Source organism: Argopecten irradians, chromosome 1 (assembly GCF_041381155.1).
Source record: "Argopecten irradians isolate NY chromosome 1, Ai_NY, whole genome shotgun sequence".
Lineage (NCBI taxonomy): Eukaryota > Metazoa > Mollusca > Bivalvia > Pectinida > Pectinidae > Argopecten > Argopecten irradians.
Genome location: NC_091134.1, coordinates 3,384,992 through 3,412,575, shown reverse-complemented (window position 1 = coordinate 3,412,575; position 27,584 = coordinate 3,384,992). Strand labels below are relative to the sequence as shown.

At 36.7% G+C, this 27,584-nt stretch overlaps 1 protein-coding gene across 1 annotated transcript in view; it reads right to left on the bottom strand.

Annotated features, from left to right (window-relative positions):
* Window positions 1–1,668: 1,668 nt before the first annotated feature.
* Window positions 1,669–27,584, bottom strand: part of LOC138308759 (DNA-directed RNA polymerase II subunit RPB1-like) — a 162,464-nt gene continuing 136,548 nt past the window's right edge. Inside the window, exon 2 of the mRNA XM_069249783.1 lies at window positions 1,669–2,864. Coding sequence (XP_069105884.1) covers window positions 1,669–2,864 — 1,196 coding nt within the window. The remainder of the gene's footprint in view (window positions 2,865–27,584) is intronic.

The following is a 27,584-nucleotide window of genomic DNA, read 5'->3' as shown; positions in this document are numbered from 1 at the left end:
CACGGTGTTTATAAAAAAGTTTAGGAATTATCAGGGCATGCTTACGATACCGTCTTTTGAGCCTCGTTCGAGTAGCTGTAAAAGGTTCCGGGTAAACTGATGATTTATTATATCGCCCTGATATAAAAGTAAATAATTCATTAGGTGTATATTCTTTGTCACCACTTTTTCTCTATTTTTTGTGTATACCTCGTAATAGTGACATTCTGCCTGCTATTTTGACACAGAGACATGACACATTGTATTCGCCGTTGCATAACTGATAAGGCATTACTGGGAAAACAGCAGTCTTTGAGTACTTTACTATCACAGATACTGAATATTACACACAAACATAGAAGCTTGAGAAAAGTGCAAATACCACCTTAGAATGGCTAAACATAAAAGCTACAATAAAGAGAAAAATGTTGTCTTTACACAATGAGTAAAATAATAGCTCCTTTGATATCTTTATTCAAACTGCCATCCAAAAAACTTGTTTATCTTTATTAGTTCTGTTCATTTATTTTATGGCAGATTTTTACACAGTTTTTCTTTATTATTGCGGACTACATTCTTCGTGTTTACACTACAGCACGTTCTGACATACAGGGGACAGGTGTTTTATTGAACACTTGACATGTTGTCTTGAGTTCTAGCTAAGCAGCACGTGTTACTACTGCTGAGATGTGTTATCACATACGCACCATTGCCGTCAGGGTAAGTTCCAACTTGAACTGTAAGCCAATGACTGACATGTTGTCCGGACAAATTTTAACTTTCGTATATTAACCTAAAATTTTGACAAAGGAAAAGCTGCATGCCCATTTACACATAATCCCATACAATACTGTCAAGTTTCATTGAAATCAACCTAGTAGTTTAGAAGGAGCTGTTCGGACAAATTCCAAAAACTGTGTATATTGACATGGTTACCATGGCAACCAAGAATTCGACAAGCGAAAAGCTGCATGCATATCTACACATGGTCCAAAACAATACTGCCAGGTTTCATTGCAAATGACCCACTTGACTAAAGGAGATGTCCTGACAAAATAAACCTTATTTCAACAAGCAAAAACCTGGATGTACAATAACATATTGTCCCCAACAATTTTTCAATGTTTCATTGAAATCGGTCCAGTAGTATAGGAGGAGTTGTCCAGACATTTTTTCTACGGACGGACAGACAGACAGATCCAGACATTTTTTCTACGGACGGACAGACAGACAGACAAACAAACAAGCAAGCTGATTCCAGTATACCCCCTAACTTCGTTCCGGGGGGGGGGGGGGTATAAGATTTTGTAGGCTAGAGTCTCAAGCTACTTTCTGTTTTTGTGGTTATATCATGCACGCAACTCTATGTTACCATAGCTCTGAATACCACGTAAAGGTGTTCGAAGCTTCTGCACTCAATAATTAATTTACATATCCATGGTCTAAAGTAAAGTAAAACGTCTAATGGACAGATAATTCTTACAATATACGCGGAATACCTTAAACGAGATTAAATGTTTATTTGTCATACAGACAAGACGTTACAATAATGTAGGTTGTCCTTATCACATGATCATAAAAGGCGATTACATTTTGCATGTAAACAGTTCATTTTCCCGAAAATTCCCTGTGACATAACTTCCCTTTCGGTGTTCTGGGTTCTTTCCCCTGACCAAGACACACTATAGTCTATGAAAGTGTTATGTTCTGCTCTTGTTCATCGCTTATCACAGAGGGGAGAACCACAGGTGTGTCTGCTGTATAATGTGATCGTTCGGGGAGAACCACAGGTGAGTCTGCTGTATAATGTGATCGTTGGGGGAGAACCACAGGTGAGTCTGCTGTATAATGTGATCGTTCGGGGAGAGCCATAGGTGAGGCTGCTGTATAATGAGATCGTTCGGGGAGAACCACAGGTGTGTCTGCTGTATAATGTGATCGTTCGGGGAGAACCACAGGTGAGACTGCTGTATAATGTGATCGTTCGGGGAGAACCATAGGTGAGGCTGCTGTATAATGTGATCGGTCGGGGAGAACCACAGATGAGGCTGCTGTATAATGTGATCGTTCGGTGAGAACCACAGGTGAGGCTGCTGTATAATGTGATCGTTCGGGGAGAACCACAGGTGAGGCTGCTGTATAATGTGATCGTTCGGGGAGAACCACAGGTGAGGCTGCTGTATAATGAGATCGTTCGGGGAGAACCACAGGTGAGGCTGCTGTATAATGAGATGGTTCGGGGAGAACCACAGGTGAGGCTGCTGTATAATGTGATCGTTCGGGGAGAACCACAGGTGAGGCTGCTGTATAATGTGATCGTTCGGGGAGAACCACAGGTGAGGCTGCTGTATAATGAGATGGTTCGGGGAGAACCACAGGTGAGGCTGCTGTATAATGAGATGGTTCGGGGAGAACCACAGGTGAGGCTGCTGTATAATGTGATCGTTCGGGGAGAACCACAGGTGAGGCTGCTGTATAATGTGATCGTTCGGGGAGAACCACAGGTGAGGCTGCTGTATAATGTGATCGTTGGGGGAGAACCACAGGTGAGGCTGCTGTATAATGTGATCGTTGGGGGAGAACCACAGGTGAGGCTGCTGTATAATGTGATCGTTGGGGGAGAACCACAGGTGAGGCTGCTGTATAATGTGATCGTTGGGGAAGTACCACAGGTGAGGCTGCTGTATAATGTGATCGTTGGGGGAGAACCACAGGTGAGGCTGCTGTATAATGTGATCGTTCGGGGGAGAACCACAGGTGAGTCTGCTGTATAATGTGATCGTTCAGGGAGAACCACAGGTGAGGCTGCTGTATAATGTGATCGTTCGGGGAGAACCACAGGTGTGTCTGCTGTATAATGTGATCGTTCTGGGTGTCTCTGTATGCTTCAGTGAGATAGCATTATATCAAGGACAATAGCACTACTCTTACATGGAGACAGCTGAAATAACTAACAAAGGGAACACATTACATTCAGTGCGGACCAGCCCTTAAATGAACCTAGATGACAAAATAAATCATGTTATTAAGGCCTGTCACTATTTTAATTTTTAAAATAAAATGGTGAGCCTATTTTCACTGCCGACTCCAGCTTTCACAACACACTGGCATATCAGACACCAGTCAGTATTACGTTCGGGCAAAATTCTGATAAGATGTATTATTCTTCAATACACATTTTGTTATTTGAAAGTTCAACTAATTGTCAATTCCATTATTAACTGCGTTTACACTATCCCAAATATATATCAAAAATTGTTTATGAGATGTCAGATTGGATAAATGAAGCGCATCACTAAAGCTACGAGAAAACCGGTGATCTGCAGAATTTACCATTCATCCGAAGATGCATAACGGTAGATATGCCATTTCACGGTATTTATCAACGCTAATATGTTGGAGGTGATGGGGAAGCTAGGCGTTGGTAGTCTTGATGTCTGATTTGTTTCTCATTCACATTTAGATTTTATTACTAGAGATGATCGTCTTAAATATCACTACCGTTATCGAACACTCTTGTCTGATGCACTTTCGTTTTAAGCTCTCACTCGAGATGATGAGCAAAGATTTAGGATTGTGTTGCCGCTTGTTTTCATTCCTGTCGAATATTGATAAATAAGGAATGCGATTGAGAATGACAGGGTTGCACTTTTATTAAGAGATACATTCGCATGTCATTAAACGAGAAATGCGAATGAAAGTAATACTAGGCGGTCATGTCTTGACAGTGCAATTTCGTTCTGACATGGGGAATACAATTTAAGGATTTGTTCAAATTGATGCAGACGACATCTCTACAAAAATAATTTATCAGTCATATTAGTAAAACTTGAGTGATCTCCCTTACAGTCTCTGAAACATTGCTTGTTTTGCAAATGCATCCTAGTTTGATGTTTTCATTATCAGAGCAGGCTCTAATGTCAACATCAAAAAATACAGTTGACGAAAAACACGAGAAATTGATGATAAAAAGGAGGAATTTCCTCCCGTCACCAAACAGTAAAGTAAACAAGCACAACAATTAGTTTGTTAGAAGTGCACATCTGAAGAAGAGTAGATCTAAGCGAGATTTCAAAAATGACAATAAAACTGCTGGGACAAAAACGCATTGAATCAATGGTCTGAATCAGCAAATCGCAAAAAAAGGCCTGATGCATTTGTGTAAAAGTAACAACATACAACGGAAATTTGTAACACGATATTAAACTCACATTTAAAAGTATAGATATATTGAATGGGTTGCTGTGAGTATTCCGTTATTCAGGAATAAAGTCCAGCATCAACATTTATGACAACACACTTGACAAACGGTTGTAAACTCATTACAGTAAATTGGGATATTTTGGTGTCAAATAAATGTGACGTTTATATTCTGTGATATTGGTGTCTAAATTTTGGCTTTTCCGTAAATCTCTCTAAACTTTTCGAAATGTGTATTCTGAATGAAACACTAAGATGTTTTTTTATAGTCAAGGGACAATTAATTTTGTCCGTCCGTTAACAATCACTGGTATCTCTATTCCTCAGAAAGGTTTAGGACCCTTGTTGTGCATATTGCATTTTGAGACCGATAGGTCAACAAGATGGTTGACAGGCAGCCATCTTGGACTTGTGCATGCTACATTATATGACCAATCAGTCAACCTGATTACCGACAGGCGGCCACCTTGGATTATGATAGTTCAAGATTACCGCTATTACGCATAAAATACTGAATGGATCCAATTCCATACATATAGGCTCCACACAGGTCATTGTCTTAGGTTTTGGTAGTTGAAGGTTGAAAAGCAGAGAAAGAGAAAAGATCCTCTTTCCATTTTCAGACATACACCAATCTTTGGTGGATCCTGTTTGTTTGATTAAATTAATGTCCTATTAACAACTATGTTCATGTAAGGATCCAATGTATTTAGTGTGTTGCGCATATGAAGTGTGTGGTGCATCTTTGGGAAGGGTGTGGTGTATTTATTGCCCTTTTTGTAGTGCTATCCCACCGACGCATCCTACCGACGACACCGAACAAGCACATCTGACCTGATCACATTATACCGGCAAATCAGTCGTTCCACTCTTCCTTTATGCTGAACACTATAGACAACGGTGTATCTTGGTCAGGGGACTAAACCCAGAGCTTGATTTACAGTGGCGAACGTTCTACCGGAGACCAAACGTGAGGCGACGTCAAAGGAGACGTTAGGAAGAAATCAACCCTTTAGTTCGTAATCACGAAAACATATCATCAATATTGAAAAGGTCTGAATTTTACTATATTTTCAAATACACATTACAACATTTAAAAGTTAAATAATCTGTGTATATCTTTATAAAACCATTATTATAAACTTTGCATGTCCTGACATATACATCTATGTTTTAACATTTTGAGATGTACACTTGTTTGCACCGATCAGTGCGGCTGCCCCACGACTAGATGTTAAGTACGGATGACAGATGTCATTCTGGAGAGCAATCAGTGTGAGATGGGAGAGCTAGGCGTCTAATTGTAACACAACAAGATCCACTCGTATCTCCACGTCTAAGTAACCGTCGCGGGAATGAGAAATAACAGCAATACAATTTGTTCTCAAGTCGTTTGATCAAACGGATTGCTTGTCCCGATATTACATTACTTGTTTGTATCAAGTAGCCTAACATGTGTCCGTCTGATTATTGTATTGACATTTGTTGGCAAACAACAATTTATGACCGATGAAGCAAGCCATCAACACAGGGTCATACATAGGTCTATTTGTATACTGATCTAGCGTCTGCTGTTGTCAGTTCTTCACTCGAACTTTCTGATCGTCGTCGTTAATAAACGGCTGAGCCACGTCCTCACACTTCTGATAATGTCAAAGCCTCGTACATGTACAGGACATCGATATCGTATGTTTTATTGGTAATAGCGCCATCTGCTACACATTTGATAGGAAATTCATAACATCAAAACGATTTCTTTCAAAATGATAAATATTGTCAATACATTGTGCTTGTGAAAGTGTAATAAATCCTTGAATGAATTGTAAATCTTATACGTCTTTAATTCAAAAGAGATTTCATGTTCTTATAATTAATAACTTCCAACATATGTACTGTTTGCAAATAAAAAACACTAATCTATAACGGGTATCATAATAAGGAAATAGCATTTGTCAAGGAATACAGACAAACATTTTCTAAACACTATTTCGCCGGGAACCCATTCAAAATCAAACAAAATGATGCACAAAATTGAATAACATTATAAACACATTGCACGATCGATGCATCTTCCCGAAGCTATTTCCTCCCTAATATTGTCTTAAACTAGAGTTGATATGGATGTTTTGTGATAACCACGTGACACGACGTACACCGCCAACTGCCACCACACGGTTTAGTTGGGGAATGGTCCAAAGATTTCGCACGTGCCTCGTCGATATTATTCAAAGGCTAATACATCAGACGAGGTCTTGACATGTGCCAATTAACGACACACAGTGTGATGAGTAGCAATCACGGTTGATTTTGGACATTCAAGACACGGTTATAACAGTAATAAGCCAAATCAACTAGCGGGTAATTAAATAAAAGACACGGTGGATAGGTTTGATACGTTAAATATACATCACGTGGATTATAGATTAGCCTGATCTGCTGTTTGGAAGCTCAGTTAGAGATTGTTTTGTTTTGTATGTAAAGGTATCATCCGGAAACCCCTAGAAAAGGTATTCTTACTACAGATTTATACCTTTATTTATTTCAGCGAGTACTAAAACACTATTATATAAATACTACCTGCATTAGAGGGTGACAGTGCCTAGTGTCACCCCGAGGATATCACTGTCACCACAGTGACAGTGATATTCCGAGGGGTGACACTAGGCACTGTCACCCTCTAATGCTGATAGTATTTATTATATTATACCAAAAGTCTAGAAACAAAAGTAGTTTTCAAGTATTTGCAATCTATTGAAACATTTTAACTGATTTTAGCAAAAGTCGAGCAATCAGCGTCGGCAGTAGAATATATAGCATATCAGCTTCTACTCAGTAGAACTAACTATCATTGCATTATAAAAAAAATAATACTCACAATACGCATTTAGTGAAAATTCTTGTTGTCTTGTCTCCTGCGTTTGTTTAAATCTTAACGTTTTTGTAAATCTCAATGAATTTTGGTTTCGTCCCGTCGTCTGTTTACAACATTAGCAACGTCACAACGTCACGAAGACGCTTGAAATCGCATGTCTTCCGTTCACCTAATCACCGACGGGTTCATAAAAACCAACATATAGCGCTTTGACAGTAACCGAAAAGAATTTTGTCACCCCTCGGAATATCATTGTCACCCTCGGCTTCCCCTCGGGTGACAGTGATATCCTTAGGTTGACACTAGGCACTGTCACCCTCTTATGCAGGTACAGTCTACATCAACCTTTTACCATTTACCCAAGTCTTTCCATCAGCAGAACATATTTGTAACATAAATATAATTACCAAGCTATTTAATCACACACATACATTCACAAGTAAAAAAGTGTAGGTTTTGAATGCAGTGATGTAATCAACCAGATATTTAAGATAGCTAACAATTTTGTGGCATTGTTTTTTCTTACGAAATTGATGTCGATTGTCTTCACCATTGGCAGACAGCGGGTGAAAATTGTCAGTGTGTTGCGATGTGTTAAGTCTAATTGATACATGTGCATAACGGTAACTTTAATCAAAGAAATGCTCTCTTTTCTCGGATAGTTTCATCTTATTTTTGTCATTCGGCCCATATCAATTTTCTAAAATTGCGATTATCCACTATACTGATTACCCTTAAATCTACTTGTTCTAACTGAACACCAATATCTAGACTATCTATGCTCCAGTAAGTAGCGCGTATTTGTTTATCGCATTAAGAATAAGACTTATTTGTTTGATTAAAAATGCAGTCAAAACATGTAATTTGCGAAAACGCTTTAAATTCATTAAAATATATATGATAACTTTAACATGTGTCCTATTGCCTCTAGTTTACATTCTATAACATCGATTTGTATTATTCTTTCTTGACAATTTTATTGTGTTATGGAAATAGTCAAACTGATCCCTTTTGGCCCCGTCCCCAGGCGGTCAGACACTTGTAAATCCTCACGGCAGAAGGATAATAGTTATGCAATATAAGCCCAACCTGATCCTTAGGTTTATTAGTAAATGTGGCACGTGTATCAAACATTAGATATAGTGTATGACCGGATATTACCCCCGCCGTTCCTCTGGGTAGGACAGTACCACATACAATATAAACAACAACTCGTTACTCAGCGTCATCTGTCCAAACATGCTAGTCATCACAGGTACTAGTGTAGCCTTGGGTATGTCCTAGTTGTGTATTATAGACCAACAGTAGATCCAATCATATTCCCTACATCTCGTCAGAGGCTTGTCCTAATTGATCATGACCTATCTCTACAAATTACAATAATCATGATAATAGGCCATATTTTTTATCATCTGGTAATAAGCCGCGGAGGAATATCAAATGTTTTTGGGGGGTTCAATAAATATAATTAAGGAGACGGCTCCTTATGCATATTTAGTACCAAAATATGTATTGGTACTTTTAATAACGTTTACAAAAGCAATTCATGACTTTAATAAGTTAACAAAACCAATTCATGACTTGGGTTTTTATCTATTTTCATATGCTATTTCTTAAAACCTTAATATATCTGATCGTTATGATTGGTGAAACTGAATCAGATTGCCCTTACGGGACGTCACTTTCTCTCTCCTCTTTGCCATACATTTTACGAGTTATAAATTTAAACGGTACAAGATCTGAATTATAATTCTAACAATTACATTAAAGATTGTCAATGATGCTCCACTAATGATTTTCATAGCCAGATTATGTATTGCCGATATTATTGAATATTTACCTTTACTTGTATCTTCTATTATATAACACGAAAAAAATGATATGCATGTTTCAGGTTACACGACTGAAAATATAGGGTAGGTCGGTCGGGAATATTTTTTTTACTTTATTTTATTTTTTTGGGGAGGGGTTGAGTTGCTTTATTACTATATTACGAAGTAATTTGTCTTTCAGGCTGACTAGAAGTCTTTTATTTCTCATAACCGTATACGTAATTGAACTTTATCTGGATAAACTTAAAGCAAGCCTAAAAATCTCTGCAGGGTACAATTTTTTTTTTTTTTTTTTTTTTTTTTGGGGGGGGGGGGGGGGGGGGCCAAAGTGAAATCTATGAGGGTATAAATGATAACAAAACGTGACCATTATTACGTCACTAATGTTGACATAGTAACGTCAATTGATCACCGTCCAAATTAGCTGTTTCATCTTGTGTAATATATTGACGTTGCTAAACGGTTTTCCTTGTCTCACTTTGATTATTTAATGCAGCGACGCCTAAAATGAGTTGATAATGTTAATATAAGCATTAAACTAGCCTCCTATGGCTAAACAATGCCAGAGTTTTGCAGACAATGGCCTATTACGTATTATTAAGAAAGTTTGCAAAGTTGACATAAATACCACCCATAGTTCTATATGAAGATAATTTATTGCTTGATTAGACAATTGTGAAGGACTAAACATAGTGATTGGAGGCTTGGCAAGACCAACTTGTAAAAGAATAACACATTAAAATTGTAAAGGAATCGATTTGTTATAAAAATTCCGATCAGGGTATTTCCTAGGTTTGGTTTATATTTGGCCCTGCATGATCGTAAAAGGCGACTAAATTTAGGATTATATTTGGCCCTGCATGATCGTAAAAGGCGACTAAATTTAGGATCTTATCTTATCTTTTCTCTTCTTCCTAACTGACTTCATCTTTCCTAATGCCTTCCTTGGCACCGCTTCAATTTTGGCCTCGAGTTGACTTTTTGCCCCTGTGACGACGCTCTTGGTTCTGTCCCCTTGCCGAGACACACCAAAGTCTATAAAAGTGGTAGTTTCTGCTCCTGCTTAGCGTAAGGCATACAGGGAGTGGGACGACTGGTTCGCTCGTTGTCAGTATAATGTGACCGGGTGGGGTGTGTTGCGTGGTGTCTTCTACATTGGAGGCCGTCCTAACATGACCCTGGCTGTTAATAGGACGTTTAAATAATCAAACAAACAAATGGTTTATATTTATATCCTATACACAGCCACGGTCCTGTAAGGACGGCCTTCCATGCATACGATGCATTGCGTTTGCATGGGTGCTTGGTTTGGGAGACTGCGTTATTTTGGTGTTGTGTCTTCTGTAGAACTTGTGGAATTACCTTGTTGCCGATGAGTAGAAACTACCACTTATATAGACTATGGTGTGTCTCGGCCAGAGGACAGAACCGAGAGCCTACCTTACAGGGGCAAGCGCTCAACTGAAGACTAAAGGCGGTGTCAAGGGATGCGTTAGGAAATAGAAAGTTAGTTAGTAAGAGGCGAAAAGATTATATCCTAAATTTAGTCGCCTTTCACGATCATGCAACAGGAGAAGCTGATACAATGCTTACGCCCTACCTGCAGTGCCAAAGATATTTTCTTACATGTTACATGTAATTTTATCACCCAATGGATCCCACATTTATTTAGAGTTCTCACTGGCCAAACTATAGAATACACCTAAAACATATGATCATTTTCATTTAACTATTTACCGAAGACGTATGCACTATATAATCGTTTTAATTTGGTGGAGTGTGGTAGAGGACCATTTCCAGTTTTCCAGATACGGTTTGTCACTATTTAATCACCTTGAAATAGCTGTCAAAACCTTACTGTCAGAGTGTTCTTTTCTGTACTCATTTGTTGAAATAGTATTCCGGTAATGGTGTTAAAAATTAAGGAACATTTATTTATCATCATACGACGTTTTTTAGGACGATTGGGAAGGAAAACGCTATTTGTGCGGATGTCTAATGTGTGTTGAAGCTAACAAAGCCTTGAGCTAACGTAAGTAGAACTATGACCTAATTCCGTAATAACTTGATCAGGTCTTATTCTAGGCAATGAAATAATAATTGTCTCATTCTGTGTCCGCGGACGTTAAACTCATTGCTGTTGTTTGATTCATGGATTGCTCTTTTCTATTAATCACTGATGTGTAGTTGACAGACCCATTCAGACGTCCGCTGTAACAAATATAATTACTCTTACAGCCGTGCTTATCTCTATCCCCTAACACGTTCGGTGGCATGAGCTGTCCTCTAGAGCTAGACCACAGAAAACGCAGACAATGATTTGCAATTATTTTCTAAATGAGCGTTGGGATGGGTAAGAGTATTAGAAACTCCGAGATTATTACTTGTATAGGATTCCGTAAGGTGCTAATGGCCTCAAGTCAATTTGTACCAGAATCGATACTATATTTGTGACAATACCGATATGGTTACTTTTTAGATATTTAGGTCATCCGATCCAATCACACCTTATCAGGTATGGGAGAATTCGGTCTAGTGCAAATACTTAATGCATATAAACGATATTAATAGTCATAGAATTAACTACATCGCGTGCAATGTACGGAAACAAAATGAATCTTCAATTTTTCATTGCTCTCAAATACATGAAGTAAAAATATAATAATTCAAACAGATATTAGGGAAATTACAAATTAATTTGGAAAAGAGAAATAAGTCATTGTGTTTATTTTATTTATTTGTCCAAACAAAGTTCATGTCCGTTTATACATCTTATAGAAGAGATGTGTTTTACCAATTAAAGAGTTGTCGACATTTCCTGATTGTGCGCTGGTTAAGCCTGTAGAAAAGTATTGCCTCAATTACAGATAGGAATATATCACTATTAAATTGACAATTCGATCTTGTAAACATATTTGCGAGGTCTTCTGATCTTATCACATTTGATTACGTAAAACTCATGTGTGCAGGCCTTAAGCAAATTGGAAGTACAAGACGTATTTCCTATAATAGTCAATGTGATTGAAATATAAGAACTTATTCACATTCTCAGTCAGAACAGTCACAGAATATGGACAGAGAGCAGTGAGAATACAGACCTTTTTAAAATAAAGAAAGGATATAAATTACTGCAAAGATATATCAGCATATCTACTCAGTTCAACTATAGATTCTGATTCTATTTAAAATGCATTCGACGCAATTATCAATATTTTTGTTTTAAAATAATGCCTGCAAAGTCAGACTGAAAATACAATCTAGAAGGCAACCGAGTTTCTGATCGACGGTACTTCCGTTGTATTAGTGTACAGTTTTCAAAAAGGCATGTATTTCAAGGGACATCAATTGAACTCCCCGATTGATTGACTTAATTTGAAATCATACGAATCCATCAAAAGAACTAATACGAGAATCGGTATCCGGTAAAATAGCCGACGTTTTGGTCTGTAACTGACAACATTCTATTGATTATGATACTATTTTCTATCACAATAGGCGGTGTTATTCAAGTCCCAGGACAATAAATAAACACTGCAGCTGTTGTACAAACTCTGTACGCATTCTGATTGGCTGACACGGTGAACTTATACCGAGCTACTTATTTCTCAGTGTCACGTCATAATCGTCAACGTCATCAATAATCACATGACGCCATTCTATGTTGTGATCGCCGTTTGACGTCCAAAACTGCTGTTGGAAAGAGTATGCGTCGTGGTCGTTGGATAAAAAAACGTGACGTTTTCATACATGTTAAATTGACCATTAGTACTAGTAATACATCTTGACGGACAAGAATGTTACTGATTAGTTTGGTAGATTTAACGTGTATGAAACAAACCTGATCTTAATTGTAATGGCTTGATGATTATCTGGCGGGAAATAGACGATGCCGTGTCGTGCGAATGCTTTTACCCGTATACATGTTGTCCGACATTGAGTTTTATTTTCTGGAAGCAACTATTCAGATTTGAACTCAATAAGACGTTAAATGAGTAGTATTAAACCCTAAATAAGTTCCCATTTAAAATAATTTGTTATCGATGGATTCTTTATCAAACCTTGACTTTTGAATACTTATTAGTGTCTCTTTGCTGATGAAAATATTGCTCCACCTTGTTTGCATATTTCGGTAAATACACGTAACCGTATCCCTGCCGTATTTCTATCGGCTGAAACGAATGATTGTGGTAGAAATAGGTCACACTACTTGTGGTTATTGAATATTGAATTTATTCCACACTCGTGAGTTATTTTTTTAAAATTACAAAAGTCATTCGTTAAAGCTCGTGTTCTTTGTAACTTTTGAAAAATAACTCACTCTTTGGAATAAATTCAATATTCAACAACCACTCATTGTGTAACCTCTATATTTCTTATTAGAGATCGAGCGCAACACAGACTATCCAAAATAAGAGGTACTTTGTAGTTTATCATTATCCTTTATAACACTTGATCCGCCAGGGCCATCTTGTCACTCTCCTGTCTTTTGATTTCCTACTTTTAAGTTTCCATTTCAGAAGAATAGCAATATATCTTTACTCTGCACCAAAGGTTCAGAGAAAACATAGTTGAACCGATATCGTTCGCATATTTCAGATTGCTCTAGCTCGAAGACGGTAAAACTTGAAATAGTTCGTGTATCCCGGTCATCTATGCCAGAATACCGTAAATAAATATAGTGCTAATGTTGGTCAGAGTCTACTAAATAGTCATCATGGTCATCAAACAAATGAATTCGAGGTAAAGATAATCAACTGTTTACCGTTTCCATGATCGATATGAGGTTATAGTCACAAGTGTTCTGTGTTTCTTATACCAATGCAATTTTGGGTTTGGTCAAGTGCCCTGCGGGAAGGGCGTTAAATTGTCCCTGCTGTCCCTATTGCATGATCGTAAAAGGCGACTTAATTCAGGATCTTATTTTTTTCCATATTCCTTACTTACTCTATTCATCGAAACGTCTCCCTTGACACCACCTCACTTTTGACCTTGAGTTGAGCATTTGCCCATGTGAGGAAGGCTCTGGGTTCTGTCCCCTGGCTGAGACACAGTAAAGTCTATAAAAGTGGTAGTTTCTGCTCCTGCTTAGTGCTCAGTATAACGGGAGTGGGACGACTGGTTCGCCCGTTGTCGGTATAATTTCACCGGGTAGGGTGTGTTGCTTGTGTCTTCTGTTGCAGCCCTTGTTATAGTGCTGGATCACTGATGCGTTCCACAGAAGACACAGAGCAACACACCCCATCGAGACATATACCGACAACGTGCGAACCAGTCGTGATACTCCCAGTATCATCAGCGTTTAAAGACTATAGGTGTGTCTCGGCCAGGGATTAGAACCCAGAAGCACAAGAGCATGCGCTCAACAGACGGCATAAATTGTTATGTTGTCAAGGGAGACGTTAAAACGAAGAGATCATTTTAGCCGTCTTTTACGATATCATGCAATAGGGGCAGCAGGTACAATTGTAACGCTCTACCAAAGCTCAAGTTTTTGGCTATAGCAACTGTGAAGTAAATAAAAAATAATCGCTATTTACAAGTGGACTTCTTATAGAGGTTTTAAATTTGAATAAAAAACTTTAAAGCAATCTGACATAAATCTTATTTTATTGCGATCGAAACTTGCAATGTTTTTTTTAATGCCTACCTTATTTAGAGCGATATCTGTGCATTCTTACGCATCTGTAAAACAGACGTCGACATTTCAGTTATAATTTTGAGAAAAACCTCCCTTGAAAAAACAAAAGTCTCATTCGAGTTAGATCAACGCGATGAGCTCAAACCATGTTAAGCAACCTGTAACACACACATAACGAAATATAATTAGTGATAAGTGTTCATATGTAGTTTCGCATTTATTGTTTTTGTGTGTTATCTTTTATTTATCTTTGTCTTTTAATTACTTGATCTAGAAGACGTTCATCAGTTTTATGGAAGCTGTAAGTCGCTTAAACATGTTTTTCGCTTTTTTTACGTCCGCAATTACAACAAAAGCACGCATCATCACGCTGAAACTGTTTATTTGGGACAATGATGATGGGGACAGGTTTATATAGGACGGCCTGGCCTTGTAACAGACATTAACTTTACATAACCATGACCTGGAACATACGGAATGTATGTAGACAGTGTTTGATGTTTATTTATCTGTTTCACTGCCGTAGGTTATTCTAATTGTTCACTATCCAGGATTTATCGTGTCTGGTAGTAACCTTGAAATCTATGTCTCTGACGTATCGAGTAGTTAATGCTTAACTTACGCCAAAGTAACATACCGATATCAGAAGTGTTTTGTTATCAATGTGTCTAATTCAGCTTCTTGATAAGAGGTCCGAAAATAAAACTATTAATGCCTCACCTTTATTATTTCAACATTTAAAAAGACAAGCTAGAAGTATATTCATTAAAAAAACACAGTCTCGACCACTGATGAATGTGATTGTATATGTTATGCCCATTGATCTGCCGTTTTTACGAAGTTATATATAATGGAGACAGGAAAGTCAATGTAAGTAGGAGCGAAAAATATATAATCTTGAAGTTAGGGAATGTATAACGAGTTTAAGTCGATCTACCATATCATTAGTGTCAAATTATCTCTGATTTCCCATTTGTTTTCTCCAGTGTTCCTAGTGCAAACAATATTAAATGTTATATATGGTAGTACAGCTATATAAATTCACCAAATAGCTATATATACATCGGGCATTTGTATACCTATTTTGAATATATCATATGAATCATGAAAATGCGAAAAAAAATAAAAATGGATTCGAAGAAAAAATGCAAAAAAAAATAAAAATGGATTCGAAGAAAATATTTACTAAAAATAAGGACAGGAAATCTGAACTGCTTTAATACGCACGCTGTTTGTGTGTAAGCACTTTCGTAACCTTAGAATGTGATAACGTCTTCTCAAAGGCTGGTTATTTTATCATTGGCCTTCGAAGTTTCCTTGTACACCAAAATGTCTTGACAAATAAAACGAAACTTATGCAACAATTCAGGTTGTATTAAACTGAAGTCAACTAACAGTAGTCACACCAGGAACTTCATTCCTTGTGATGGTCAATCAGGAAATATGACCGTGGAACAATAAATGTCCGCCTACTAAAGGACCATCCGGATATACACATCCAATAAATGTAAAGTGAGGAGAGACACTTTATTAATCTCCATACGGCCATGGTAATATGTTCTCTCCATCTCGTGCCCTAGATATCGACAGTTTAGGCAGGAGGCATACATTGATCTCGCGGATATCGATCGTTAGCAGATAAAATGAAATAAAACTAATTTACTTGGGGAGGATTCAGTGACAGTGAATTAATCACAGAGTCGGTTCTAAAGACGCAGAAATTGATTCCGATATATAAACATTACATTGATGAAACGCAAGGTCTCCATTCATTACTTACGGCAAAAACTGACACCAAGTAGACAACGGAAATATCAAGGTATAAAAAAACGTCGCCTCGATCTTGTGTTCGAATTCGACTGACCAGGTCTGATGATTTCAGTTCAATTGAAGTACCTCTGTGAACTGCTGTAAATCGAGTCCTTGTCTTCAAATGTGCGCATTGATTTGCACAAATCATAGGAAGCCTTCGTACTGTTCCTGCTGTCCTATTGTTTGACTGTAAAACCGAGTAAATGGATCTTATATTTGTTTTTCTTCCCTTAACATCGCCTCACCTTTAGCCCATATAAGGAAGTTTATGGGTTCTATCCTCTGACCGAGACGAATCATAGTCTATAATACTCGTACTTTCTGCTCCTGCTTCGATATACTCCTTGCTCGTTGTCATCATAATGTGACCAGGTGGGATATGGCCAGCTTCCATAAAATATGCCAATCCCACTGTTATAAGGAAACACAACCAACAATATCATAGCTTCCAACCTCAATACTTACATATATCCACATCAGATTAATTAATGCTAGCTGTTCAAGAGGCTCCACCGCCGATAGAGCATAAACAAAACATCATTTATCATTTGAACAATAACTAATTTTTAGTGGTGTATATATGTATCTAGTTAGTTAGCCCTGCAGGAAGGGCGTGAGCATTGTACCTGCTGCCCCTATTGCATGATCGTAAAAGGCGACTAAATTTAGGATCTTATCTTTTCTCTCCTTCCTAACTAACTTTGTTCTTCCTAACGTCTCCCTTTACACAGTCTCACTTTTTGCCTTCTGTTGAGCGCTTGCCCCTGCAAGGTAGGCTCTGGGTTCTGTACCCTGGCCGAGGTATATCAAAGTCTATAAAAAATGTAGTTTTCTAAGCGCTCAGCATAACAGGAGTGGGACGACTGGTTCGCCTGTTGTCAGTATAATGTGACCAGGTGGGATGTGTTGCTTGGTATCTTCGGCGGCATACTTCGGTGATATAGCACTATAAAAAGGGCAACAGTTCCACTATACAAGAAGACACTACACGAATATACCGCAGTCTCCCAAAACACGCACCCTCGAACACATACATGCAACAGATCGCATATATATCATACATGTGAGGCCGTCCTTAAAACCAAATTATTGTTAATATTCTTATTCTGAAGTAAAACAAAAAGAAGTTCCAGATGTTCAATGAGGGTAATAATGTAAAGAACTTTTACGACAGAAGAAAACGTCTATTTCATCTCCTCCTGTTTTATATAGAAATACCACTCGTCGGCGGTATAGCACCTTCCGCGTTAAACCTACTCAACATACCCATTAACATTATAGTATTAAGGTCCTCGCGAAAATGTCAAATTATCAAAATAATACCATCTAGCCACATGTATTGTTACTATATAGTTCACAATTTTATATTTACATTGATAATATATATGATAGATTGTTTGTCCGTTTTAAGTATAATGCAGCAGGTTCTGCTGCCTATTGTCTTTATAGATTGAGGACAATGACAAAAACAGATCCATATAAGGAGTAACCCTATATAAAATACACAACAATAACTATCAGTGAAGTCTATCAGATGCTCCAGATGAGTCCGTTATTATAAAAATCACTTCCAATGAAAAACATACAGGCACATGTCTCGTTGTCTTCCCGCGCTTCGACCTCGACAAGTTGTTGTTGTAGAGGTACTTTATTTATAGGTTTCAGTCATATGGTTGAGTGTCGTCTGCCCTTGAAAGACGAGTTCCCGCGCAATTACGCGTCACGACTGTAACATTAAATTACATTATCCCACGTTGAACGCGAGTGAAATGAGCAAATGATGACATACATCACACTTCTAATGCAGTCTATTATAGCTCTTCTCTATCAACATCTTCACAACCCACAAATTTGATACGTAGAATCATCACACTCCGTTATCAGACCTATGTGTCACTTCGCCTTTCCTGTATCACACTCTAGACACAGAACATGTTTCTAACAGTTCTCACAGTTCATGTTCAGGGTATGGCAACTAGGCACGTAAAACGTCCTACACGGCTGGGTAACATCATGTATTACATACCTGCTCTGTAACCGTCTGTAGGTTAAAGTTGTATGGTCTATAACTTTCGCTCTTTTTGTCATAGTGAAAACTGTTTAAGTGTTATACATATTTTTCTCCGTCTGCCTGAGTTTTAAACTTTCTAATTTTACCACTTTTTATCAAGTTGCAGCACTGGAAGTATCTTTAATCATAAAAGTAAAATATCTTTTTAACGTGTACACGTGAAAAATAGGCTCGAAAGATGCCGAATCATTCCGAACTTTTCCAAACATCGTCGCGACAATCTCGAAGTAAAACGAGAGTTGTGAAACCAAGAGAAAACATCAACAATTTTTCATAAACAAAACATGTGGTCGACCTCATCAGACTCTATCTACAAAGAAAATAATGCTCGCACATTACTATATTTTGATACACACAATATTTTACGGTAATGTGTAAATTGGATGTTTCAAATACTCTATCTGTGGACATATACCAGCATGATTTGCTCATATAAGCCAGAAGGAAAACGTAAACAAACACATGTGCGCTTACGCTAGTTATCTGGCTCACCACGTGCAGGTCGTGTCGAACGTCAGTCACGTGATACGATTCGGAATCCGAAGTCACTGAACATGGCGGTGATTGAAGGCGCTTTATTCAAAACCAGGAATATATGATTCCTAGATTTCGGCTCTCTTATAGGCCGACATATGCTTTTGGGGAGCTAAATTATCAAGTTACATTTCAATGTTTAAATATCAAATGTTTAAGTTACATATCGTTACAGTGAAATTAGCAGCAATACAACTTTAATCTAAACACTGAGACACGAAACAAAAGTTTACGCCAAATTCTCAAAATCACCTTCGAATTCAATAGATCAAACGACAGCAACTGCTTAATTATTCAATATATATATTTTTTCCACATTATTACAAGCATTTTTAAAATTGGTGAAGTAACCATTCAGTTTATACTCGAAAACCGTAGTAAGTTGTATCCTTGAAATGAATGTTATAAGGACTTTGATTTATGACTTTCCTACTTTTAAGATAAGTTTGTCATGAGTACCGATAATAAAGGAAAAGGTACATTACTTTTTATCGCTTCCTGAAGCAACGATAGTGAACTAGAAATTGTGATAGTTTGTTATCCCCTTTTACCATTTCGCCCTTTTTAAATCCGCTAATGACGCTACCATACTGCGAGTCACCATAAACCCGTTAATTGATCTTGTAAGGACGTTGAAGCAATGTTTACACCGTCTTACACCTGTCCAGCTGCAACCATTAACTCAAGAACCAATTTAAGTCTTCATTTCTACTGGAATTCATTTATTTTTCAATTAATTCTAACTAAATTTGCCGAGGAACATAACAGTTGACCTAGCGATATTTAATTTTGAAAATAGAACTGCTGTCTGTCGTTTGATTGATAGATACACGAGTTGTTTATGTGTTTTAAATACAGGGTTACACCGTTAACTCAAGTGCCTGTAGAAATTGATTACAACAAAAATCAGAGAATCCATTACACTCAAGGCTAACGGACAGCTGTTTGATCTCTTCTCAGCCATTTTACACACTTACTTATCTATTGTTCCAATGTTAATAAAGACATAAACACCTTCTGAAACAAAAACTACAAAAACATATCTTAAACATACAATACAACACAAAGTGGGTGTCATCAATCATTATGAATAGAACGAGTGAATGCAGAGTTCTCATAAATATTTCCAACCATGGAATAAATTACCTTAACAATTACTAAGACTATTTTCGTCGCCGTTGTTTCTGATGTCTAATTTACGTTGTGCTGTATTTTATGTAAAATTGTGATTTTGTATACGTCATTCCAGCTAAACATTGTATTATATTTGCAGCAGAAAGTAAAATAGTTGAGCTCTAATGCGAGTTTTCCTTGTAAGATATGGCTGTTATAAAGATGTTTGTTCTCGACCTAGAAGGTGGAAAATATCACCAATATCGCATTATGGAGTTAATTTCACATATGTATTAACATTTGTAAGTTCGTTATCTTGACCCATGCGTACTAGGTAGTGATCGTAGACTCGGAAATGCCAGGTGTGGAACTTAATAGCTGAATACTTGTCAATATCTTAAGTATTTCAACTTAAAATCAAACGACTTGCAGACAGCAATCTTTAACAGACATACGTGTGAATTCCTTTTGTTTTTCCGTTATACTCACCCATTTATCATTTTCAGTTTTAATACTATGGCAGGAATCAGTGTTCACGATGCAGATTTGAATCAGTGTTCACGATGCAGATTTGAACACGTGACTGATACGTTTCTCGGAACAGCATCAGGCACATCCAAACACCTCTTAACCTTTCTAATCTTTACATCTCCACTCATAGCAGCCATGGTATAGAATACTCACGTTTGTGACAGCACATACAGCTTTCTCAGCGATAAAAAAACACTTGTTGCGATCGTTCATTCTCCTGTCTTACCTGATAACACAAAATAGAGAAATGTCTTAGAAGTTTCCTTGATATCTTCAGCTAACTGAAATGTCTAGGATTAAAGATTAAACGGCTGTATTGAAACAATCCATGGGTAATTGAACGAAGTCTTTTTGGGATTATGAAATTTAGTCAATTAGGTACTAACAGCCGCGTGCCTTCTGAGTATTTTTAACACTGTCTACAATCTTTCCACCAAAGATAGATTAGTTCTGTCTAATACTGTTTGTACCAAACATGTTTGGTTTTATTCAGAAAAGTACCGCGTGATTACAGAACAGATTCCTTGATTTTTCTTTTTGTGACTTAACTATACATGTATGAGTCGTGTTACAATGTACAGTGGTTATCTGAAGACTGACAGTATGCGGTGGAATAAATACATGGGACAGTAGAGGTAAGATATAAACACCATTAATCATCAACAATCATTGCATTTTAGTCTGCAAATCATATATTTCGTTGCATTTTTTCTACTAATTAACTATTCTAAAAGTGTCTCTGTATTCAGCTTGAAAAAAACCCGGAATAAAAACGACGAAATAGAGCCTTCAGATCAACTATATGCAATAGACTAATTGCTTCAATAATGATACTTCGTGCGGTTATGTATCCCGGGTCATACCAGCACAAGTGGCAGCGTACGTACTTTTATAACTCATGCCAAACCAAGTCATCTGACTCGCAATAACTTATACCACTACAAAGATTCTGCTGTTAAATTTCCTCATCAACAGTACGCATATTAGATTACACAAAGGTGGTTTGTTCAATGTATGGGAGTTAGCGATATTGAACAGGTGATATATATAAGCCTAGTGATATACATAATGTCAGGTCTAAGTGTGGACAAGGGAGATAATGTTAATAATCTCTGAATGGCACCTGTTACAGCGCTGAGCTTCTAACTGCAGCATGTGCACACAGCACCACGTGTATCGGGGTAGGGTAAAGGACGCAGTGATATATCGTTAAGTAGGTTCGAGGACGTATAAAAGGCATTGTTTTATCTGTCGCCGGCATGGTAATAGATACAAGATGTAGAGGTATAAACACCCACTCTCTGATAGCTATTCATCATCATTGTTGAAATTTCTGTGTTTACTGCATAATTCTGCATAACATGTCGTACATCAACTTAATTTTAACCACAGTCTTAGCAACACTGTTTTACATCTGCAACACCCAATAGCTCACACAGCAGAACTATAACAGTAATTTAAAGCATGGGCAATCCTTTGTAACTTTCAAGTTTTGTTTTAATGGGTCAACAATTGAAGTTTGCAAATCCTTTGACTGAACATATTTGTAAAGAGAAAAATTGTATGTTTTAAACAAAATTAATGTTTTGTCAATAACGGTATTATTTGCATGTATGGAATGGCATTTTGAAAATATTCGGTAGTTTGATAACATATGTTACGATTTTGTCACATTTGAAAAAGAGTCTCGTTTGATATATAAGGAATACAAATAGCAATTCAATATCGTCAAACGAGAACTCATCTTTTAATTATTGGTATAAACTACCAAACGAAATAAAATAGTCTTAAAGCTTTCATTAGTGTAGTTTACATTGTATCCAACAGTCACAGTAATGTCTGAATCTCGCTTTGATCTGTCTCCTGCAGTTCTCAAAGTATTTTTTCTCTTACGTTGTGAAGTAACAACTTCTTTCCTTTACCAGTACTATGGCGTCAATAATGTTTTAATTACTCCTGAAGCAATGACAACAACCCTTGGCTGTAAATTTATATCAATGATATTGAGGTATGACAAATCGAGATGTTTATAAGAATTATAATTAACAGATCTCGATCATTGTTAGATTAATTAGCAACTATTAACACAAGTTAAAAGCACTTTTTTTCACAAAATTCTTTGTGATATATATCTGGTAATTAATAGACAATTAACAAAAAAAATATATTACTGCAGTTATATTCTGGATGTATTTAAGTATATTTTTAATCATGTGTATCATGGATATATCGTATATTTAAATGTGTAGATCTATTGTGTATAGGATTAAAAGCTACGAAATTGTGAGCAAGTTTTCAGCTGAAGGAAATATTACTGATACTGAACTACATTTGAATATGCAAGTGACTTACCGTAGTTATTATTGTTATACATGTACGATAAAATTCTCCACTTTGTATGCATTTAACTATTAATAAACAACTTTTCTTTGTCATTATACGTTTAGATTTAGTCTTATCCTCAATAGAAAAACAAAACAAAATGAAGTACAGTGGAACTCGGTTAATACGAACTCGAAGGGACCGAGATAAAACTTCGAGTTATCCGAGTGTTCGAATTAAGCGAGTTCTCATGTCTACTGACTATCTCTTTACTTGGTATATATAGACTAGTTTCATGTCGTAAAACGATGCGAAAAAGAGAGATGTCAAAATCACCGATGGTAGTTGCAAAATTATGACAAGAAAATTTAGATATATGTTTTGAAAAGCCGTTCTACGGCAGATGTATGAAAAAGAAATCGGCATTTTCGGCGATCTCGTTGTCCAAAAAAAATCTCATTTCGAATTATACGAACGTTTTATGTATGATTTTTGTCATTCGGACCCAAAATTTACTTCGTATTATCCGAGTTCTTCGAGTTTTCCGAATTTGAATTATCCGAGTTCTTTAAACAAATATAAAGAGGAAATTCGACCGGGACCAAATTGCACTGTATGTTTCAATAGTGATGTTAATGTAGATTTTAGCGGAAGTTTGTGAAACCATAATGGGACTTTCAATATTGTCGGTAATTGTGATGTACTTAGAGCCAATAAATCACAGAATGTCGGTGTAGTTTGTACGAACAAATTATACACAGTACCTTCATCTCGTCATCTTAACCTTTAAAAAAGAAAGATAGTAAAATGTATCGTTGTAACAGAGCGAGAGTAGTGTGTCGCCATCCGGGTTCGAACCCACGACCCCGGACTTGCTGGTCCACGCCCTGCCGACTGTGCTAAAGGGAAATTCTCCTACGCGAAGGTAGAAGCGACCGTATCTCTATCTTCAATTGAAACCTGCTACATTGTTATTGTTTCATTTTCATTGTTTTATTATCGACACACAAATACAAGCTGTAAGGCAATATCACGTTTTACCTTGCACACATCTTTTCTGTCTGTGTCGAAATCTGACTGATGTATTCCTCTCTATCATGAAGTTCTGTATTTATTTCCGTGATTATGTAATCTGAGTCAGATTTACAAGCTTGACTTCAGATGGCATGAACAAGATGGGATAAAAAGAAATATTAGAAAACCAAGCAGTAGTTGTTGCCATGACGACAACTGTTATGTAAGAAACAAATGAATGTTTACGTCAGATAGTAACATGGCTTATCAGATAGTGGACAATCAATAAATATATAATGTAGTGGATTTGTTTTAAAATACATGTGTACTTTGCTGTAATGTGAATAAATTATATCTTTCATATATATCGTATTAAGATTGTTGAGTAAAAAAATTCAAAGGTCAGTTGAGGATTTAAACCAAAGAATGCAAGAAACAAATAGGATAATTTACTAAGATAAGATTAACATTTTCCATACCAAAGACTTAAAAAAACACCGATACAGAATATTCAAATACGGCCATTCTATCCTATGAGATAAAATCTCAGGATTTGGTTTGGTTTCTTATATTGACGTGCTATTAACAGCCAGAATCATTTAAGAACGGCCTCCCGTGTACAGCTATGTCTGTGGTGTATTGCTTATGTGAAGTGCAAGGTGCGTGATTTGCTGGACTGCGGTATATTCGTGTTACCTTTTTGTAGAGTGGAAGTAATATCCTTTTTATAGGGCTATATCACTGAAGCACACAGCAAAACCCCCAATCCGGTCACATTATACTAACAACGGGCGAACCTGTCGCCTCATTCCCTTAATGTTGAATGCATAAAATATTTTATTTTTATATTTCAAATGTTTCAATTTCGTAATCTGAATGTCTTTGTACTGTGTAGTTATTTTCACGGATACAATCAATATCAATATGTCAGACAAACAATGTTATCCAAACTCAAACTCATTTATTAAAGATTTGTAACATAAACAGGAGGCCCATGGGCCTTTACGGTCACCTGAGTTCAGGTACAAAATGAAACAAAGCCAAATAATACTATGTATTGGCCATCAGGCCCTTGAAATCAGTCAATGATTTGGTACTGACTTTTTAACCTATTTCGTTCCATCACATTTGTGTATTCAGAATATATTTGAAGTTTAAGCCATTTTGCTCCCGACCCTCTGGCCCCTGGGAGTTGTCCAGGACCAATATGAATATGATCTAAAAATGCTCTCTCAGGTTAATGATTCTAACGCACTTTGATTAATTTCCTATGAAAACTAAGCAAATGATGTTCATAAATGTTTTTTTTCTATATTAACTAGTAAAATTGACCCCCTCCCCAGGGGAAAATTTGAGATCCCGTGGCCATGCAATTCACATTTTGTAAAGGGTCATTATACCTTTCAATCTATGAAGAGTATCTGGTTCCATCAAATACGTGAATTCAGAAATGTTTTGAAATTTTAGCCATTTTGACACCTTTTAGCCCCGCCCCTCCGGCCCTTTGGGGTCATGAATGTTAATAAATTCATGAATGTTCATAATTTCATGAATGAAAGAATGATATTCATGAAACATTTTTCCTAAATTATAAATGAAGTTTTCAGTTCATGAATTGCATGAAATATGAATAATTCATGAGCATTCATGAATTATTCATATTTCATGCAATTCAACGTCTCCCAAGGGACGCTACACACCACATAATTTTGAGGCAGTCTTTAAATGACTCTGGTTCTTAATAGGACGTTAATTAATCGAACAAAATAAAAATAAAATGATACGATGTTTCATTAAATGAGTCAAACATTTATAGAAAAAAATTGCCAAAAGAGTCTTAAATTCCGGATGATTTTCATAAAATCTCCTATAAAATTAAATTAAAGTTCTTTTTATCGTAAACTATAACAATCTACATATCAAAGAATCTTACGTCAAACTGTTTTGCAAAAATTCAGTGAAAGCCGCCATTTTGTCCCGCTGTCCTCGAGAACCTGATGTCATGTCATTTTCCCTAACATCATACTATTGTTTATAATGTTACAATGAATATCCATCCTATAAAAATAGCTCCAGATCATATTACACATAGGTGACATATCCATATATATGACACAGACAAAATTACTGGATGTCCGGCGGATAATGCGATACATTCATTTGTTAGGTTTGCTTTGGTTTGCTTAAAGTCCTATTAACAGCCATGGTCATTTAACGATGTGCCAGGTTTGTTGGGGGAAGAAAGCCGTAGTACCTTGAAAATGACAGCTGCCCACGTGGGATTCGAATTCACAAACCAGAGATGTTGGACTTGTGGTAATATTCTTATGTTTGCTCTTGAGGTAGGATCGTATAGCACCAACATTCTCACTAGAGTGCGTGATCCGGACAGCAACAACTTTTGTCTGCTTAATTTACAAATATCACATAACTGATTGTACATCAATTTACACCCAACATCTGCTATTCTTGAAACATTATAACATATGCTTTTGTTAAAGTATGTGTTATAATGTTTGGTTCATGCACATTTTATATCAAATGATATGATTAATGTAACCATCAATGTAACTAGTATATATTATGTTGTGTATTTAGTTCTAATTGATCGTAGACCAGTTTGCTGACATACAATCAATACTAAACATAACGTTTATCAAAGACTGATGTGGAATTTATTTATAACTGGTTGGCAACTACTGAATTCGCAACCAATTTGCCAAGAAATACGGATTGAAATATGAATGGTTCTGAAAACATCCATACAAAATTAGGTAAACCAACGTGATAGAAATATGAACGGCAATGCACATTATAATCACAACCAACATCACATTCTTACCTAAAAGCACGTGCGGGTAATTGAAACATGTATATTGATTAAAACCATACCGAAAACACTGAAACTATCAATAACGATGTTATGATCAAATCCCACCAGAATTGAATGAGTATAGAAACACCTCTTTCCTTTATTGATATTATTTTCATCTTGTACGATTTTTATACACTAATATGCCATAAACAAAATATGTTTAGTGATAGGATTCATGGGTTCTAACGACGAGTCTATCTGCGTCTAACAATGTATTGCTTTATCACCGGTACGTTTTTAAGACCATGTCCGTACGCACGTCCTTGATCTTGATCACCGGTTCGTTTTAAGACCATATCTAAACACACGTCTTGATGAATCGACCCAAATGCTAGGGCAATGTTATTTACACCTGCCAAGCCTACCTAGATATCTACCATTCATTTTAAAATCGAGGTTTCCCATTCGTTATCCCTGACTGATCTGCATTTTACCTTCGGTAACGTGATGATAACAATTGACGTTTTGTTACCACTGATAGCATAACACTTAAAATGTTTCAATCCATATTTGGTTTTGCTTTCCGTTTCTGTGCTGAACATGATTGCCAAGTATTGATTTGTTCATGCAACTTGTCATTTATATTTATATGCTTTTGTAATTATTTAATACGCGAAGGGACCTCTACGCTTTGTGCTTTAAATATGTAAAAAAAAAATAACCAGTGACATTTCAAAAATTTAAGATTAATCATATTCCGTTTGTTACCAATCTATATACTTCTGACAACTTCAAGGGTTTCAATGCATTATTTCGTGCATAAGGTTAACAATGTTTTAAGTCAAGGACAT